Source organism: Lissotriton helveticus, chromosome 9, assembly GCF_964261635.1.
Source record: "Lissotriton helveticus chromosome 9, aLisHel1.1, whole genome shotgun sequence".
Classification (NCBI taxonomy): Eukaryota; Metazoa; Chordata; class Amphibia; order Caudata; family Salamandridae; genus Lissotriton; species Lissotriton helveticus.
The window spans coordinates 1091950473-1091970056 of NC_136070.1; the positions used below are offsets into that span (position 1 = coordinate 1091950473).

The 19584-nt window shown below is 44.6% G+C and overlaps 1 protein-coding gene across 2 annotated transcripts in view; it reads left to right on the forward strand.

The window, feature by feature from the left end:
- Window positions 1-19584, forward strand: part of LRIG1 (leucine rich repeats and immunoglobulin like domains 1) — a 228965-nt gene that overhangs the window by 128378 nt on the left and 81003 nt on the right. For both annotated transcript variants that reach the window (XM_078661486.1, XM_078661487.1), the window contains exon 8: window positions 7865-8008. In XM_078661486.1, the coding sequence (XP_078517612.1) occupies window positions 7865-8008 (144 nt within the window). The remainder of the gene's footprint in view (window positions 1-7864; window positions 8009-19584) is intronic.

A 19584-nucleotide genomic window follows, 5' to 3' on the forward strand; every position in this document is an offset into this window, starting at 1 on the left:
TCCGCTTAAGTCTCAGCGCAGCGGAAGCAGGTTGGTGAGGCTCGTCTGTTCGCCTGCCACAGTCTACGAGGGGTGAGATACTTAATGTGTAGGTAATTAAGCTGGATAAGTTTTAACCTGGATGAAAGGGCATGGGTGCGAGGCGACATTTGTGCACCCCTCCAATCCTCTTCATCAAGGTGTCTCACCTATGTTTACCATTTCTGTTGTGAATCTGTGCAGCATGTTTATGACGAGGGATTTGTAAATTTGAGATGCCGCCTTCTTACCCAATTCTCCCATTGGAAGTTTAGCTTCCAGGAGACTGAACTCTGACAGTGACTCAGTCTCTGATTGGTGATATGACAACACATGGTTTAATTACAAATGGAACTGGGTGGTAGCAGGGGTAAATTGGGATTGCAACTCTTGGTATGATTGAATCAATGATGCAGCAGTGAGGGTTTTTAGGCAAAACTCAGTAAAGGTCAGGCGCTCTACCTAGTGTGTACGTACAGGTGTGTGGGTGGCTACTTGGTGGTATGGTGCGTAAAGAGCGAGCGGAAAAGCCCTAAACCACTCAGTTATGAAAATTCTAAGAATTTCACAAGACTAAAATTACAGCATTGCTCTCGCACACAAAAAACATAGAATTTGCCAACAGTAAGCAGTAAAATTCAAAGCCCAACAACAGTATAATAAATGGACAGATGCAGGTTCTTGAGTGTGTGTTTCAAGATAGCTTGTTTTTAATCGGTCCACAATCGGCCACAATCATCCGACACGTGTTTCGTCGTGTGTTTATAGTGCACAACGACTCTTCAGGGCTTGTGACCAGCCTGTTTGTAAACAGGTCTAGAAGCGTAAATGCTCAATGTGAACGTCAATCAGAAAATGCTGTGAGTTGGTGAGTCATAAGGAGGGTATGTTGATTGGACAATACAGAAGGCAAGTGTGTATGCCTCTGTGCCACGCGTATTCGTCGAGTAGTTGGTTGTGCAAATAATGCTTAATACGAAGTCCGTTCTTCGGCAGACGGCGACCGGGAAACTACAGAGGAGGGATACCGCAGATGGGAATTGACACGCCGAGTTGGAGCGTTAAATACTTTACACAAACCGAATTTACTCTCATGGATCCCCTCCCGGTTTCGGCTTAATACATACTCGTATTAAGCATTATTTGCACAACCAACTACTCGACGAATACGCGTGGCACAGAGGCATACACACTTGCCTTCTGTATTGTCCAATCAACATACCCTCCTTATGACTCACCAACTCACAGCATTTTCTGATTGACGTTCACATTGAGCATTTACGCTTCTAGACCTGTTTACAAACAGGCTGGTCACAAGCCCTGAAGAGTCGTTGTGCCCTATAAACACACGACGAAACACGTGTCGGCTGATTGTGGCTGATTGTGGACCGATTAAAAACAAGCTATCTTGAAACACACTCAAGATCCTGCATCTGTCCATTTATTATACTGTTGTTGGGCTTTGAATTTTACTGCTTACTGTTGGCAAATTCTATGTTTTTTGTGTGCGAGAGCAATGCTGTAAATATGATTGAATCAAATTTCCTTACCAGATATCTCTCAGAAAATTAAAAACTATCCTGTGTCATTTCCCAAACTGCCCCTGCCTCCACCTCCCGACCCCTGCTCCGTCTCTACAGCATTAGCACCCCACTCATGCGCCTGGGCCAAAGTAGCATATTTCCATTTAGGTTACCCTCCTCAACTTGAATATCTCCAGCTTTGCTTATGTGCTGGAAGTGTAATTGCTGCTGCAACTCACCCTTCATAGTATTAGTAACCACCTTTTTTCCACATGCAGTAGAGTGTCTGTTTTCCCACCCCACAGGTCCACTTGGCCCACGAGCCCCCACCCCTCTGTTGGGCCGAAGGGTCAGGGGCATCTAGTTGGGTTGTTTTCAGTCTCAGTGCAGGTAACCAGTGTCACATTGTCAAGCGTGAGCATGGCAAAGGGGTAGCTGGCAGCTATTCTCAATCTCGTTCATTTACGGGAGAGTGAAGCAGGCCTGGCAAATATAACAGCTGTCCCAGTACTCTGTTCGCGATTGTGAACAGGATGTGATGGCATCTGTTAACTGCCCTGTATCTTGCTGCCTTAGACGACACAAGGAGAAGGACGGCTGCACTGTGGTCTTGTTAGTTGCAAACAGAGCACTGGGGAAACTGACCCGTTCTCCTTCACACCCTAAGAATAAAAGTGGTAGAGCCCGGGATAGCTGATGAGTTACCTGCAAACAGTACACTGTATAGCTGTCATTACTCCCAACCATCCTACAGCCTCCCAAAAAATGTAAATGGAGGAGGATTGGGAAAGCTCACCGATTTCCTGGAAAGCCATTTTGATTGTTGACCAAATGCAAAACCCCCAGCAGACCAAATGCAAAACCAACAGCAAAGCACAAATGATCACTAAGGCGATGTAAAAAGGTTTGCCTGGCCCTAAAACAGCCGATGGCAGGTGTTGATGCAACTTGATACGGTCTTTCCTGTTTCTGTTCCTTTTAGCCCTTTCGTCTGCTATGGGAATGGATGGGTTTGATACCCTATTGAGTTATTAGGATTTTTTCCGATCCTGCGATTGCAAAGCTGATGGTCCTCACCTGTAGGACCAGTTTTCGATCTTCGGTATCTTAATTTAATTCATAAACCTTAACTGCTCCCTGATAGAGCCATCATAAATGTGAACTTCTCCCTGATAGAGCCAAGAAAGTAAACTGAGGAACAAACTGTAAGTGCACAGCATTTGCAGCCGGTGGGAATCCTTAAAACAACTATGCAGTTTTCCTCCCAGATTGTTTATAAAAAATGCCGTTCAGTATTTCTCTTTAAATGGGAAAGTATGGCATTTGCCTGGAGCAGTGCTCCTTGTGCTTTTAATCTCCTTTGTATTTTTCAAATGGATTTTTTTTTAGTAATTTTACTTATGCTTCAAAAAAATTAATTTTTATGTCTGGTGCGATCAAGACCTTTACATTTTCCAAGAAATATATACCATGTACTTAGAGGGGCTTTCAGCCAGCCCCCTCTATCCATTGGTTTGCTGTCCTGTCATTTATATTGTGCTTCCTCTCCCAGAATACAGCATGGAGCAGTGGGTTAGCCCATTGGTACAATTCTCTGCGAATGACACTGTTCCATGACACTATTCTGCCGAAGCCAAAATGTCATCACCACTGAGAAAGTAGTCCCCTTCAGTACCAGTGTCCCATGAAACATGTTTTGCTTTTTTCTAAGATTTTTTAAAGCATGTTCTATGTTTCTGTCTTTAATGAAGAACCCAGGAAGGAGAACTGGTGTAAGCTATTTTGTGAGGGCCCGCATTTATCCAATTTGTACTAAATGTATCTTACCCTGCATAACTTCAGATTATGTCTGATTCTACCTTCTAGAACATGGCTCCCAGAAATGCTCTCTTTCTATAAAAGTGCACATTAGATTAAATGCATGTTTTAAAGACATTTACTATCGGCTACCTTCCTTCCTTTCTTGAACGGACCTTGATTGTATGATAGATCTATTGCTTCTGTATGCCAAAGTGCGACGGTCGGATTTTGATTCACAAACAGATGGTTAGCGTTCACAAATTAAAATAAATTCCTTCAGCAAGAGTAAATGTGAAGGAGAATGTTTTTGGTGCACACTTTGTTTTGTACATGCATCAATTCTACCTGATAGTACTTGTAAAGAGTAATTCGTTTATAAAAGAAGTAGTGTTACAGAGTGTGGCAGGAACCTCTTCAATTGCTTTGGTTCCAACACATGGTGACAGATATCCCAAAGTATACACTAGTCCATATTGACGTGGCAGCAGCAAATGTCAGAGGAGCATGCCTTTGCCAGTTGTGGCAGAAGCCTTTTCTGTACAGTATCAAAGTAATTTTTTTAGCGGTAGGTTTAAGATTACTTTCCTTCTCTGGATTTCTTTTTCTTGCAAGCCAACTTTATAAATCGCAGGTGGGGACGTAAATTTGGCTGCTTGCCAGTTCTTCAGAGCTAACTCTGCACTGTCTACGAGAATGAAAGAATGTTGTCATATGCTGTCTTGCAGCTCATTAATCTTGCCTGAATTTTCATTTGCGTGTTCTTTTCACAAGACAAATGATTAATAGGTGAAGTAAACAAAAGTCATGATGCTTTAGAATATAACCTTGGTCTGACCTAGATTTTGCTTGGACTGTGGTCCTCAGTTTTTTAACACCCACACCTTAAACAAAATTGTGTGACGCGGCCAAACCCAGAGGCAAGGCTATGGTGGTTATGGATGGAATTTGGGTTTGGAAACAGCCCAGGAATTTCACACCATTGCTTGCTAAAACTCTTCAGTAGTTAGTTATCAACATGTCTCCTAAGACCACATTGTGAAAGATACTGATACTTGCTATCTTGAATGCAGATACTTGAACGACCTGTCATGCCTATTGTGCCCCCATCTTGTGTGTATTTGGCAATGAACACAATGTATATGTTTTAAATCCAGAAACACCTGTATTGTTCGTTTTTGCTTCTGTGACACCACTCTCAGAGTGGAAAAAATGTGATGACTAAAAATGCTCTTTAGCCTCTAAGAATAATTTCATGCTATCATTTCATCTTATCCGTCCCATTACAGGAGTGGATCAAGATATGCAAATTAATTTTGGCGTGCACAATATAGTCTGAAATGCAGGCCACCTCCCTACTAAGTTGGAATACCAGCAATCACAAAAGTGGCCCTGTTCCTCCTCAGTGATGAGCAGAATAATAATATGAAACTTAGCTAGATGTTGTCTTCCCTGCCAGTTAGAGACCAATCCAAGAACATTTGGAAAACCAGTAGTGACCAGCAGAAGTCATAAATTCATCCAAGCAAGCTGCAAATATCGCAATCAACCATAATTTTCCATATGGAAACTGAATGCTTCTGTAAAGGCTAAAATGCCCACCTTTGGTATCAATCAGTTTAAGGACACTGGCCCACACAGGAACTTGTGAGCTAGTGCTTTTGCCTTCTAGCATTTCCCCTCACCTTTATTGCTCAAGGTCCTACCCCAGCCATTCCTATTCTGATGAACGGTAATTATGCAAGACATGTAAATCTGTAGAAGATACCACCATTCTGTATTTGTCACAACGTTGGCACTCCTAAAAGTTAAGTTAGGACCTCTGTTGCATAACTTTCACCTTATGTGCCTGGGTTTTCCTCTCCCTTTTGATTTTGTCTAATCCCTCCAGTGATTATCACTGTTTCAGACAGCTTTTCAATACTAGTAAGCTTACAGCAAAATACTCTGTTTATAGAGCCTTCTTGGAATGTTTTCTTACACTTTTGTTTACTTGTATTTTATTTATTTGTTTGTTTAGTTGAGTTTTATATAACGCTGGCTAGCCCCAAGGGTATCGGAGTGATTTACATGTTTTGATAATAAGTTTACAAGAAGTTCGATGACAAAAGTCATGAGGGATTAACATACAGTCCTATAGAACAATATATAAAAATAGAGCAGTAAAGTAGACAACAGTAAGGATACAGTAATAAATAACAATCAAGCAATTGGGTAATGGGGAAGGGGAAGTCTTCATAGTCAGATTGTCACTGGACCTCCCAGATGGTAATTGTCAAACAGGGCTGGGACTTGGGGAGACGTAAATCATCTTGTGTTCTTGTTGTAAAGAGTACATATCTCCAAGGTGTAACGTACAAAGACCATGAGATGGATGAAAATATTATTAGTCAAATAAGAGAGTCCATTTTATCACGGCAGATACTATCACCAGCCTTGCAATGAAGAAACGTCAATGGTGTTATTAGTAAACAAATGTATTTTAGAGATTCTCCTTTTTGTGTATGAACAATTATGATGAATGGTTTCTCAGGCACTGCTGTGCAAAGACTGAAAGGTTCACTAGCTGAAACATCAGATCTACAGTCTGTCGATTCTCAAGTCTAGATGCTCCATATCAATCCTCTGAAGCTCAAGTGAAAATTCATAATGTTGCATATATTTTTTCTCCTCTCCAAATGTTTTACTGAATGCAAGAGAGGCTTGTTCCCATTTCATTGGCTAGCTTTTACATGTCTGTTCTGGTCCCTCCAGAACTGCATTATTGTCTGTAGCCTCCAATCTGGGGGTGTTGGAAGAATATGGAATCACATACTCTATGGAGGTATTATCCTGCATCCCACTAAAGGGCGTTAATAACAGTGTAGGGAAGATGCTTTTCATGCTTATGCCTTTCCTCACATTGGTGTCTTTATCACAGATTACCTCTCATAATATTCCAAATTTGTCTCCCTCTTGAGAGTGGGAAACTGTCCTGCGGGATAGGCTCCCCTGTTAGATTGATGGTGACATTCATTTAGGACTTCCCTCCCACTATTGATAACCTAAACTTACCTTTAAAATCATGAGCTTCTACAACCCTGAGATAGCCATAATAGCACCATTTTGGCCTCTGGGTTTTCGTTTATAGATTCTCTTTTATCTGGACCCAAACCTTTACGAATGCTTCTAGATCTCTTAGCCTCGTAGGGAGACTACATTTTAATCTACTTACCCCATTAGCATTTACGAATGGGAGGGCTTGCCTTAGAGCAGTTCCTTCTTTTGTTCGAAATACTTCTCAAATCAGCATTGCAGATTACATGCAAAGTACTAACACTTGTTGAGGTTTGGGTCACCTGAGTTTGACTTACCTCAGGAAAGAAACAGGCAAAAGCAACTACAGCCGTAAGAATAATCTCCACCATCTCTAAGATCTTTGAAGCAGAGTTGTGTTTCTACAGAGTCTGTATGCTTCATTCTACAACCATGAAGCCCACTTTGGTGGCCAGACATGCATTGACCACATTGATTTGCAGGGCAGCAGCCAGGGTCACTGCTCCTAATTCATTGTGAAACTCTTACTATTTATCCATCTTCTCAAAACAATTGAGTATTGGCAAGCAGCTTATGTATATCTTATTTTCCTGAATCCTTCATATAAGTCTCAGCTAGCTGTGGATAAGGGAGGACCAGGATTTAGAGTATCACAGAATCAAGATGTACATTTTTCTTGAATCTATTATTTTTGGATCAAACATTGCTTCACCCTGTTGAGGATTACAGTATCCTAAAAAGATGCATGGCTGAGACTTTCTCACTATGAGATTTCCTTTTGTAGAAATCTGCAAAGCTGTTGTCTCTAGGAGTGTCCATGCATGCTGTAAAAACAGCCTCTTGGAGATGCATGCCACAATTTATGCTAAGTGGAGCAAAACGATTTTTTCCAGCTAGCTCTCCATTTCCTTCTGCTATTTGCTGGAGAAGAATAAGGTACTTGTTGAATCTTGTGTAGGTTCAAATTGCAAGCCTCTCCTGCAGATATGTTGACAACTATTGCATTACCTATACCAAATCTGAATTATCAAACACAAGGTTCATTAGAAGACGTGGTGAATCAGAATAATTGGACCCACAGAATTAGGATAATGCCTCCTAAAGTGTTTGGGGGTTCCTCCTCTGTTTGAGCGTTGTCAACTTCTATATCATTTCCACAGGTTTTGCATGTAAGTAGTATGTATCAAATGCACCTATCTTGGCAAAACAAATAAGGTAATGATGGTGAAGGCATCGTGGCATGGTAAAATGTAAGAGTCGAGACTGGAAACAGACTAGGCATTTACAGTATTGGCATTCATAAGGCTTTACCTTTTAAGTGTTTAGTGGTCCTTCAGTTGAGCAGGGCAGTACATTTTAATGTAGCGTTTCGGACATATTTTATAGATTACATAAATGCAATAAGTCATTGATAGGTGTTAAAATTTACATTCAGTTCTTGATAAAGTCAAGAAAGAGCTTTTTATTCTTTAATGTCTTTCTTTTTCCAGGGTTCTATCTTACAATAATTTAACAAGATTGGATATGGGAAGTTTGAATGACTTGAGTGGACTGGGCATTCTCCGTCTTAGTCACAATTCCATCAGTCACATTGCAGAAGAGGCGTTTAAAGGACTAAAAAGCCTGCGGATCCTGTGAGTATATAACCATTTGCAGATCTTATTCCAGAATGTATTTCTCATCTTTAAGTTCTAAAGATTGCCTTTGTTCTATTGCTTGTAGGTTAGGTTGTCAATTCATTTTTTTTTCCAATCTATCTGTTAGTTGCTTTCTCTGTTCGGTAGAAAGGTATACTTGCTAATTTGACAAACTTTCATCTCACTTGGCTTCTCGTATAGTCAACGTCAGTCCTTGCTCAATTTTTCATGAATTCCCAATTAAGTGGCCCCATTGCTGAATTGTTTGACCCCTTTCCCCCTGAACTTGGTAAACACAATAGGGTCTATTATGGTCGCCCCGGGAAATGGGACCACCCGCTAAGGGTGCGGCGGTCCCATATGGGCAATTAGGATGCTCCCGCCTCACTGGCGGGCGCATCCCACATTTTTTTGCATTACGGCGGGCGGTGCGGTCAAAAGCACCCGCCGCAGTACAAAAAAGGCATGTGTGAATTTGCGTGCACAACATGGCAGGCACAGCGCGGTGCCTGCCACGTTGTCCATGCAAATGCATAGGTAACCCCCATGTGCCCCCCCCCACACCCTCATACTGAGGAAACCGCATGCCTTTTCCGCCACGGAAATGCTGCTTCCCGCTGCCACCATAATATGGATGGCGGTGTCTAGGAGACACCACCACCATATTCGACTCATTTCCGCCCAGTCGATGGTCTTTCCGTCCGCCGCGGTCCCCCCACCATCATAATATGGTGAGCGGGGACGTGGGAGGCGCCATACGGGCGGTGGTGATCCACCCGACATCATAATAGACCCCAATATTCTGTTGTTTACAATTTGTTTTGTGTAACTTCCTATAAACCAATGTGTATTTTGATTCTGAAAAATATCTAAAGGTACGTTTTTTTCAGCCCACTCTTGATTGTTGAAGTGGTCTTACTAATGACTAGTCTTAACGGTGCGGGAAAATCCCACGCGTGTGCAGATCGGACGGATCCCGGCCGTCCGACACACACGTCCACCATGATGTCGGACGGCCAGGGGCCTTCCGCAGGCAAGGGGTTAAAAATGCTGGTTGTTTTTCTTCAGCTAATGGGAGATGCTTTGTTGGCAGTTTTTATTTTTGTTTAGAGATTTTTAATCTGAAGATATATTAGCATGCCATTAAAATGTAGGTATTAAACAGAACTGTTTTTGTAATTGTTTTTTTTTCATGGATCCTTTGTTCGAAAACTCTCCGCATTATTAGCAATATTTGTATCCGTAGTGCTTTTCCTAACATCCTTGCAGACTCAATCTTATTTTGGAATTATATTATTCTCTTGCTTTATTTATATTTGTATGTCACCCATTCACAAGTAATTGGAACAGGCTTCTTGAAAGGACACCTTGATTAAGCCAATGTTCCCTTAAATTCATATTTGTAAGGTGGTAGAGTGTTGTTTGTCACCCATGAGGGTATCCAAGCGATGAGTTGATGAGACTAGGCGTGTTGTGCATAAGGCAGACTACTTGAAAAGCCAGGTCTTCAGCTTCTTGAGGAACTCAAGAAGTGAGGAGGAGGCCCTTGGGGTTTGGGTAAGGTTGTTCTAGTTTTTGGTGGTGATAGGAGAATGAAGACGACTTCCCATTTTGCTTTTCTGGATGCAGGATGTGTGTGAAGGAGAGTGATGTGGAGTATGTATTCAGCATAATTTCTTAGTGTGCTTTATGGAAGCACCCTGTGTTCTGGAGTGCGAGGAATGCAACAGTTATCTCCGGCTCGGGACCTTGCTCACCCCTCCGGTTTGGGATTGTAAAATGTTGTGATTACTAACTTTCTAATAGCTTGTCGATCTGCTGCTGCACAGTTCGGCTGACAAAATACAAGTATTTTCATGCTAGCATCAGGTACAAGATCTATTCAGTTATACACCCTGATGGAGTCCTGGTCCAAAATTAATTAGGGATTTATCTAATTATATGGCAATTAATATTGTTCTGATAAAACCAGTCATGAGATGGATATATGATTTACAATTTCGAATCATTCTGACTCGAAATCAAATAGAAAGATGTGGAAATTCATATTAATAATAAAATAGAAGTATCCTGAAAGAGAAAACGCAATTCGTGTTTTAAGCATTATAACTGCACCACAGAGTAGTGCGTCTGTGGAACCATTTCTTGTACAAACATATATCACATTTATCGATGTATCTGTCTTTTCTTAAAGTACCTTAAGCTTCTCTGAGCTTCAGTTTGTTATCGTGGAATCTGAATTCTCGCAATCTAATTTTCAGAGTATGGATCTTTTGCTTTATTTCCACACATATATTGTCATTCTTTTATAAACAGTTGTGCTTATTATTTTTCGTACGTCCTTTTGTGGTGCAACCTATTTGTCCCTTGGCTTCTGCCCAGGCATGATGAAATATATTCTTGCTTTGGTTTCTTCGTAGCTCTACAGTGCGTTTTTCCCTTTGGCTTCAAGCCACCTCTGATGAAACAAGTGCTTAATTTGGCTAAACAACAAAAAAAAATATGTGCCCCAATGATATTTCTGTGCTCTTATGCGATCTACCCCTCACTGACTACTGAAATGGAATGCAAGCTGCTCTTCAAATTCTTTCCTCTTCTTTTTGACAAAATTATGACATTTCAGCAAATGTATGATTTACCTGCTCGGATTTTCGCAGTCGTTCTTGGCTCTTGCACCAGTGTGGATAACATGATGGTGCTTAGAGTAGTGGATAAATTAGTCAAGACTTTTAGAAAGTAATGCACCATTGGTGTCTCGCATTGGTGGCACATACAAGAGCGGCTAGTCAAGTTTTTCTCTATAATCAATGCACTATTGGCAGCTAAAGCCACACGAGAGCTGGTTCGTGTTTAAAGTCTGAATCCATTAGTCCCTGATTAATTTCTACATTTGTTAGTTTATTGGAGTTTGGTTTCATATTTACATTTCTCTTTATAAGAAGCAGTGCCCATCGAATCAGATACACAAGAGACATTGGTGTTATACTGCAATGTTTTTTATGGCCTCTCACGGAGCCACATCAGAGGTGGTATAAAATCTAGAAACCAATCCATGAAGGATTGAAGGTGATGGCATAGCTCAGTGCAAGTGGATTCTCTGCTGGCTCGTGTAGAGCACATTGATTTTTTGACTTTATCAAATGATAACAAAACCTCATGCAGACAAGAAACCTCATTCTAATTTTTCAAGTACTGACTATAAAAAGTGTGCATTGTCTACCAGTACAGGGAGAGGTGTGTGCTATATCTGAAATTGGGATGTTGGGAGCTTCATTGAAAACAATGGAGTGCTCCAGACTTCTAATGGCCAGTAGAAGCCCGGAGCTCCAACATTCAAAAGTTTGTTCACAGGTGTTGCTGAGAACAAAAGGCCTCATGGAGCCCGAGGGAATTTCAATCCCCTCTGGCTCTGTGAGGCATTTGTTTTACAAATGAGAACATTCTGCACTCTAGGGGTGGAATATTTTAATTGCCTTTGAGCCCTCCATAGTGGGCTTTAACGGCCATTAAAGGCACGCTCCATTGCTAAAGGCTGGTGCGGGCCTTTAATGGCTGGTAGAGCCCGCTATGGGGGGCTCTAAGTCTATATTAGAACACTGGAATGTTGAGAGCTACATTGAAGACAGTGGAGTGGCCCAGGCCTACTAATGGCTAGTATAATCCATCTGTCACAACATTCCAGTAGGAATGTTGGAGCAGAAGGATTATACTAGGAGCTGTGGCTCAGGTCTATAATACTGGTTCAGGGCCTTTAACAACTGTTATGGCCCTCGACTGTGGGCTATATGGCTATATTAGAACATTGGAATGTTGGAAGGTCCATTGAAGACAATGGACTGCCTCAGGCCTAATACTGGCTGTTATAGGCCTTCTGCTCCTTCATACCAATGTGTGTCTGTTTCTCCATTTTTCATTTCGAACATATAGTGGAATGTTCTAATAGCCCTATGCCTCAGGCTCTACCAGTTGTTAAAGTCCCTCTCCCTCTCCCTCTTTATAGGCCCTGACCTATGGCATGGGCCTATAACTTTGGCTCAGGGCCTTTAACAACCAGTGTATCTCTTGGTAAAGGACTGTAATGCACTAATACATTATAATGGGCAGTGGAATCTGGTAGATACTATAAAGACAGAGCTGTAATGAAATTCATATTCAGACTTAAAACTATTTAATTTAAGTATGTTTGATGCTTTTAGCAGGCAAGAAGCATGTCCTCCTGTGACCTCACATAACTATCCCTTCACGCAGACAACCTTAAAATGTGGTAGCATTTACTCTTTTTCAGTTAATGCATTTTCAGAAGACAGCATGCTTATATAGTTTGACCTTACCTTTGAGGTTGTTCGTGCTTTCTAAATGATGATGGCAACAGATTAAGAATTGCATCATTTTTGCTAAAATTGTCAGTAGTATAATTAGCTGGTGTGCCAGATGTTCTGCTCTGTTTTTATGGAATAATTTGCAAAACTAAATGTTGTCCTGTGTTACAGCAGAACTGAGATGAGATGGAGAAAATGTTGTCAAATATTTTCTGTGCACTAAGTAAAGAAGGTGATATTCAAAGGATAGGATTACACTCACCCCCAACCAGGCCAGAGTGTGCCCATGGCACTGGAAAACACCATAGTGTATAAGGTTAAGCTGCCAAAATCTTTATTGGTATTAAAGTTAATAATCCGTGATTGTACAGGGCTCTAAAAGAGATCATCCTCAATCGCAAATAAGGCAAATTTCATTAAGGCACTCGGGATAACAGAATTCACTGCTAGAAATCCTGTATGTATGGAACTACATACTGGATCCCATTCCAAAATGGTGCGAGGTTCACATGTTTTAGCAATAGTGGATTCCACGTACATTGCACATAGTTTGACTGTGGAACCATGCTCACTTTTAGGTCTGGCTGACGAGCAGATTTAGGTTATTGACAGCCTCATATAATCAAAATGTATATGCATATAGAAGGACTTTGGAGCTTTCCCCTTCATCTATTGGGCTGTTCAGCAATAATTCGCATTTTGCTTTTGGCGAGCTTGGGGGCATGGATCAGCCTACTTCACTCATTGGCTCTCTTGCAGTGTAAGAAGCTGGCATTTTGTCAGATCACATGTGTGCATCTGCCCAAAAAGAAGTGAATGTCAGTGCCATGTCTGAAGGGTCAGTACTTTATTCTGTCAGTAGTTTTTTTGTTTCTATTAGTTATTCTTTAATATTTTTGGTCCATGCTTTTGTATTTAAGCTGTCTTCAGTTTCTGTGTGTGCAATGACAACAGCACTAATAAAGTCCGTTCGTTACCTCAATTAGTGGACGTTTATTGCAGTTAAAAAAATAATGAACTATGAAACACTCATGTACAATACTTACGATTGAAGTGCCATTAATTAATCCAGCTAGATTTGTCATTATCATCTTCATAGAACTGGTTGCTTTAAATAATCCGTGATTAATAAACTCATTGTAATAGTCAATTAAGGTCTGTTTCATAAAATGCTAGGGGTGTCAAAACATTCGAACGAATAAAAAAACAGTCTACATCTATCAAACCTCTCTTCTTTAACAAGCATTGGAAATGCAATAGGTCTCGCATTAGAAAAGTTGGAGTTATTGGTCTTGTAAATGACATTTTTTATTTATTTGTTGGTTTTTAAAATTGCTAAATTGATGGCTTTGTCATTTACAATGCCAATAGTTATAACTTTCGCGAATGTGACACCTATAGCATTTGGAATGCAACATGTTTTGTATTTACGTGACTTAGATGGCAGCTCTGGTCGTTAGGCCACATCTCTAGAGAGCAGGAGAGTGCAGCAGGGGAGAGAAGCACAGCAATGCAATAGGTCTCGCATTAGGAAAGTTTGAGCTATTGGTATTGTAAAGGACACGGTGAGTGAGGGGTTGAGGGTGAGGGGTTGAGGGTGAGAGAGGGTGAGGGGTTGAGGGTGAGGGGTTGAGGGTGAGTGAGGGTGAGGGGTTGAGGGTGAGTGAGTGAGGGTGAGTGAGGGGGTGAGGGGTTGAGGGTGAGTGAGGGTGAGGGGTTGAGGGTGAGTGAGGGTGAGGGGTTGAGGGTGAGTGAGGGTGAGGGGTTGAGGGTGGGTGAGGGTGAGTGAGGGGTTGAGGGTGAGTGAAGGTGAGTGAGGGTGGGTGAGGGTGAGGGGTTGAGGGAGAGGGTGAGTGAGGGTGAGTGAGGGGTTGAGGGTGAGGGGTTGAGGGTGAGTGAGGTTGAGGGTGAGGGGTTGAGGGTGAGTGAGGGTGAGGGGGTGAGGGTGGGTGAGGGTGAGGGTGAGTGAGGGTGAGGGTGAGTGAGGGTGAGGGGTTGAGGGTGAGGGTGGGTGAGGGTGAGGGTGGGTGAGGGTGAGTGAGGGGTTGAGGGTGAGTGAGGGTGAGGGGTTGACGGTGAGTGAGGGTGAGTGAGAGTGAGGGTGAGTGAGGGGATGAGGGTGAGGGGTTGAGGGTGAGTGAGGGGTTGAGGGTGAGGGGTTGAGGGTGAGTGAGGGTGAGGGGTTGAGGGTGAGTGAGGGTGAGGGTGAGTGAGGGTGAGTGAGGGTGAGGGTGAGGGTGAGTGAGGGTGAGTGAGAGTGAGGGTGAGTGAGGGGTTGAGGGTGAGGGTGAGTGAGGGTGAGGGTGAGTGAGGGTGAGTGAGGGTGAGTGAGGGTGAGTGAGGGTGAGGGTGAGAGGGTGAGGGGTTGAGGGTGAGTGAGGGGTTGAGGGTGGGTGAGGGTGAGTGAGGGTGAGGGGTTGAGGGTGAGTGAGGGTGAGTGAGGGTGAGGGGTTGAGGGTGAGTGAGGGTGAGGGGTTGAGGGTGAGTGAGGGTGAGGGTGAGGGTGAGTGAGGGTGAGGGGTTGAGGGTGAGGGTGAGTGAGGGTGAGGGGTTGAGGGTGAGTGAGGGGTTGAGGGTGAGGGGTTGAGGGTGAGTGAGGTTGAGGGTGAGTGAGGGTGAGGGTGGGTGAGGGTGAGGGTGGGTGAGGGTGAGAGGGGTTGAGGGTGAGGGTGAGTGAGGGTGGGTGAGTGGTTGAGGGTGAGGGGTTGAGGGTGTGAGGGTGAGTGAGGGTGAGAGGGTGAGTGAGGGTGAGGGGTTGAGGGTGAGTGAGGGGTTGAGGGTGAGTGAGGGGTTGAGGGTGAGTGAGGGTGAAGGGTTGAGGGTGAGTGAGGGTGAGGGGTTGAGGGTGAGTGAGAGTGAGGGTGGGTGAGGGTGGGTGAGGGGTTGAGGGTGAGTGAGGGTGAGGGGTTGAGGGTGAGTGAGGGTGAGGGGTTGAGGGTGAGTGAGAGTGAGTGAGGGTGAGGGTGAGGGGTTGAGGGTGAGAGGGGTTGAGGGTGAGTGAGGGTGAGGGGTTGAGGGTGAGGGTGAGTGAGGGTGAGTGAGGGTGAGAGGGGGTGAGGGGGGGTGAGTGAGGGTGAGTGAGGGTGAGTGAGGGTGAGTGAGGGTGAGGGGTTGAGGGTGAGTGAGGGTGAGTGAGGGTGAGTGAGGGTGAGTGAGGGTGAGAGGGGGTGAGAGGGGGTGAGGGGTTGAGGGTGAGGGTGAGGGGTTGATGGTGGGTGAGGGTGAGTGAGGGTGGGTTTAAGGGTGAGTGAGGGTGAGTGAGAGTGAGGGTGAGTGAGAGTGAGGGTGAGTGAGGGGTTGAGGGTGAGTGAGGGTGAGGGGTTGAGGGTGAGGGGTTGAGGGTGAGTGAGGGTGAGGGGTTGAGGGTGAGGGGTTGAGGGTGAGTGAGGGTGAGTGAGGGTGAGGGGTTGAGGGTGGGTGAGGGTGAGGGGTTGAGGGTGAGTGAGGGTGAGGGGTTGAGGGTGAGAGAGTGAGGGTGGGTGAGGGTGGGTGAGGGGTTGAGGGTGAGTGAGGGTGAGGGGTTGAGGGTGAGTGAGGGTGAGGGGTTGAGGGTGAGTGAGAGTGAGTGAGGGTGAGGGTGAGGGGTTGAGGGTGAGAGGGGTTGAGGGTGAGTGAGGGTGAGGGGTTGAGGGTGAGGGTGAGTGAGGGTGAGTGAGGGTGAGAGGGGGTGAGGGGGGGTGAGGGGGGGTGAGTGAGGGTGAGTGAGGGTGAGGGGTTGAGGGTGAGTGAGGGTGAGTGAGGGTGAGTGAGGGTGAGTGAGGGTGAGTGAGGGTGAGAGGGGGTGAGAGGGGGTGAGGGGTTGAGGGTGAGGGTGAGGGGTTGATGGTGGGTGAGGGTGAGTGAGGGTGGGTTTAAGGGTGAGTGAGGGTGAGTGAGAGTGAGGGTGAGTGAGAGTGAGGGTGAGTGAGGGGTTGAGGGTGAGTGAGGGTGAGGGGTTGAGGGTGAGGGGTTGAGGGTGAGTGAAGGCGAGGGGTTGAGGGTGAGTGAGGGTGAGGGGTTGAGGGTGAGTGAGGGTGAGTGAGGGTGAGGGGTTGAGGGTGAGGGTGAGTGAGGGTGGGTGAGGGGTTGAGGGTGAGGGGTTGAGGGTGGGTGAGGGGTTGAGGGTGAGTGAGGGTGAGGGGTTGAGGGTGAGTGAGGGTGAGGGTGGGTGAGGGTGAGGGGTTGAGGGTGAGGGTGAGTGAGGGGTTGAGGGTGAGTGAGGGTGAGGGGTTGAGGGTGAGGGGTTGAGGGTGAGTGAGGGTGAGGGGTTGAGGGTGAGTGAGGGTGAGGGGTTGAGGGTGAGTGAGGGTGAGGGGGTGAGGGTGAGTGAGGGTGAGGGTGAGGGGTTGAGGGTGAGGGGTTGAGGGTGAGTGAGGGTGAGTGAGGGTGAGGGGTTGAGGGTGAGGGGTTGAGGGTGAGGGGTTGAGGGTGAGGGGTTGAGGGTGGGTGAGGGTGAGGGTACATGCTTTTCACTTTCTTCAAAGGTTGTCCGTGCATCAAGGGTAGTTGACTGAACTATAAGTATAATAATTGTACGTACTCTTCGGTGGCATTTAGCTCACACCCTCGAATGGTCTTCGGTAGTATTGTTTCCTGTAGAATTCTATTTCCTGCTTATAAAGCGCATGTCTCGGTCAGTATCAGCAAAGTGGTATGTGCATGTGAAAGTCGGAGAGTTGGAGGCGGTTAAGGAAATGCAGAACATTCTGCAAAAGTAATGGGAAACCATTTTTATCTTGAAACTGTTTTTAACCGACAGTCTTTTATTCCTAATCATAGATGAGTGGGAGTAATACAGGGACTGGAGCAGCAGCGCCTCAGTTTGGATTGGTGTGGCAGGCAGGAGAAAGTCAGGAGAGGGAGGAGGGGGAACTGCTTGCGAAATGAAATTAAAAGCGGCCGGCCGGGAAATGCTCTCGGTAGCATTCGTTTGAAGTGTGAAGCAGGGGGCGGGAGCAGCCTTTGATGTGCGGATAATTAGGGGAGGAGCAGCCAGGAGATCCAAGCTGGGGAACAGATGGCTGGCGATTTGATGCTGTGCACGCGCATTTTAGGTCAATGCGCTTGCGCATTGACCTAAAAGCCACGGGCACAGCACCAAATCGCCGCAGTTAGGTAAACTTTGTTTAAAGCCCTATAGTCTCGCTTCTCTCAATGCGCATGCGCATTGATAGGTCACGAGACCTAAAAAGTGGTGCAAGGTATTTCAGAAATGCAAATCGGTAATATTCATATAATAAGTGCATCATGGTTTAGACAGAACTGCTATCAGGTGGGCACAAAATTGCTGAACAAAGGCCCACCTTTTAGGAAAAAATAGATTATGCACAATTCCCAAACGAAACCGTGCTAGTAAATTGTGTTAAGATACTCTATGAGCCAGTCTTAGATAAGGTTATGTTGCCATGGTAGTTTTAAGAATAATACGTGATCACATTGTTAATTTTTCCAGTTCAGTTGACTTCCTACTTGTCGAAAGGCATTTCTAACCAGGTTTTAGCAAACTTCTCAGCTTTCATTGGATTTCGTACAGCTCAGATCTTCCAAACCCTTGACACTTCACATCAATCCATTTCATCCACTTGAATTTATGTGAGCTTTTCATGCGATTGTTGTGGCAAATATTTTCACAATTAGATATGTATCCATAACAAGATAATTGTCAGTCTTATTTAATCTTCTAACTCCAATTCCTCATGGCATTGGTGACATGGAGTGTCTATATATTTTTCCTGTACTTGGAGGCATGAGATATCAGAAACAAAGCCCAAACATACATAGCTAACAGTAGTCGCCCATTTCCTTTTCAGGAGTTAATTGCCTAGTCAAGTGGCAGAATCTAGCCCTGCCTACAATGACTGAATACATTTGAGGCTCCTGACCAGAATCGTACGAGTCTCCATCTGGAGCTATCAAAGGGGACTCCTTAAATATGAGGAAACTTGAACTTTCTCCAAAACATGAATCTTAATAAGAAACATTGTGGATTTAATTGTCTTTGGGCTCATGATGAGGATAAAGGATTTAGAAAGGTTAGTGCCAATCTCTAGATCCTCAGTAGACCTCACATTTATCAACACATGTAACAGTCGGGTTCATGAGCCCGTTGGGTGTCCTGGACATTAGAATGGTGTCGTCCACATAGATAGAGTAGGAAGATCCTTTCACCTGAAATGTGGGTGCCTGCCCCCTTGCCCCATCAGGCAGGCTTATAAATGGTTGAAATAGAAGGGGTGCTAACACACACGTCCATGACCAATGACTCGTGCCAGTCCAAAGTTCTCAAATCACCTAGGGACTGCAGTCAATAGTGTCAGGCACCTCGGACCAAATAAAAAGTAGTGTTTCCCCTGCAAAAATAAAGATGCCAAGGGGTGTTTAATGTCAGACATACAATAGATTTTTTCAAAATGATGAACCCAAGATTCGGGCAAAATATGGGACTCCATGGTTTACTTGTCATTCGTGTTAAGGAATCTTAAGACAACTTTTTAATACAGAAAAGCCATTATAAATGCATTGTCAGCATTTGTAATACACATTACGTATGCCTATGAGGTTCAGAATTCGGCATCTTAATGTGTTGGAAACTGTCATGTGCCTGTTAACACAAACAAGCGTGACTGAAGAGGCCCTGCTCGCCAAGCCGCACATATAACTCAGAAGGAAGAAATATGGTGCCATACCTTCTGATTGCACCAGCTAGTATACAATATATTGCTGCTTTCACGCAAACCTACATAAGGCGTGGGTTGTTTAATATTCACTGCCTGAAAGCCAGTTTCTGTTGAATTTCTTTGCCTTCCTCAGCATAGAGGAAGGCAGTAGCACTTTCTAAGCCACTTCCAAAGTCCCTTCAATCGCTGTATTCAGCAGGGACATTTTTTCCACTGCCAGGTCATTGATGAAAGGGCAGTCCTTCTGGGAGTGGGCAGTGGGGTTTGTGCGTCCCTTCGTTTCTTTGGCGTTAATTCTCCGCTGCAGCCCCTTTGTTGCCAGTGCGAGGAGAGGAAGGAGAAGGGAGCATTCTAATTTGATAAAGCGGGCTCCCCATTGGGCCCTGCACCTGGTGAAAGAGACCCAAGCATGCTTTAACGATGGCCCCATTGTTCCTCCGCCTTTGGTGGGTGTGAAGCTGATGAAATGTGGAGCTATTCAAATGGAGGTCAGACTCCAGGACTTCACAGCACAATGATTAACAAGGCAGCACGCATTCAGGCTCAGCCAGCCAGAAAGAATAGGAAATTGGCATGGGAGCGAAGGAGGGTGAATACA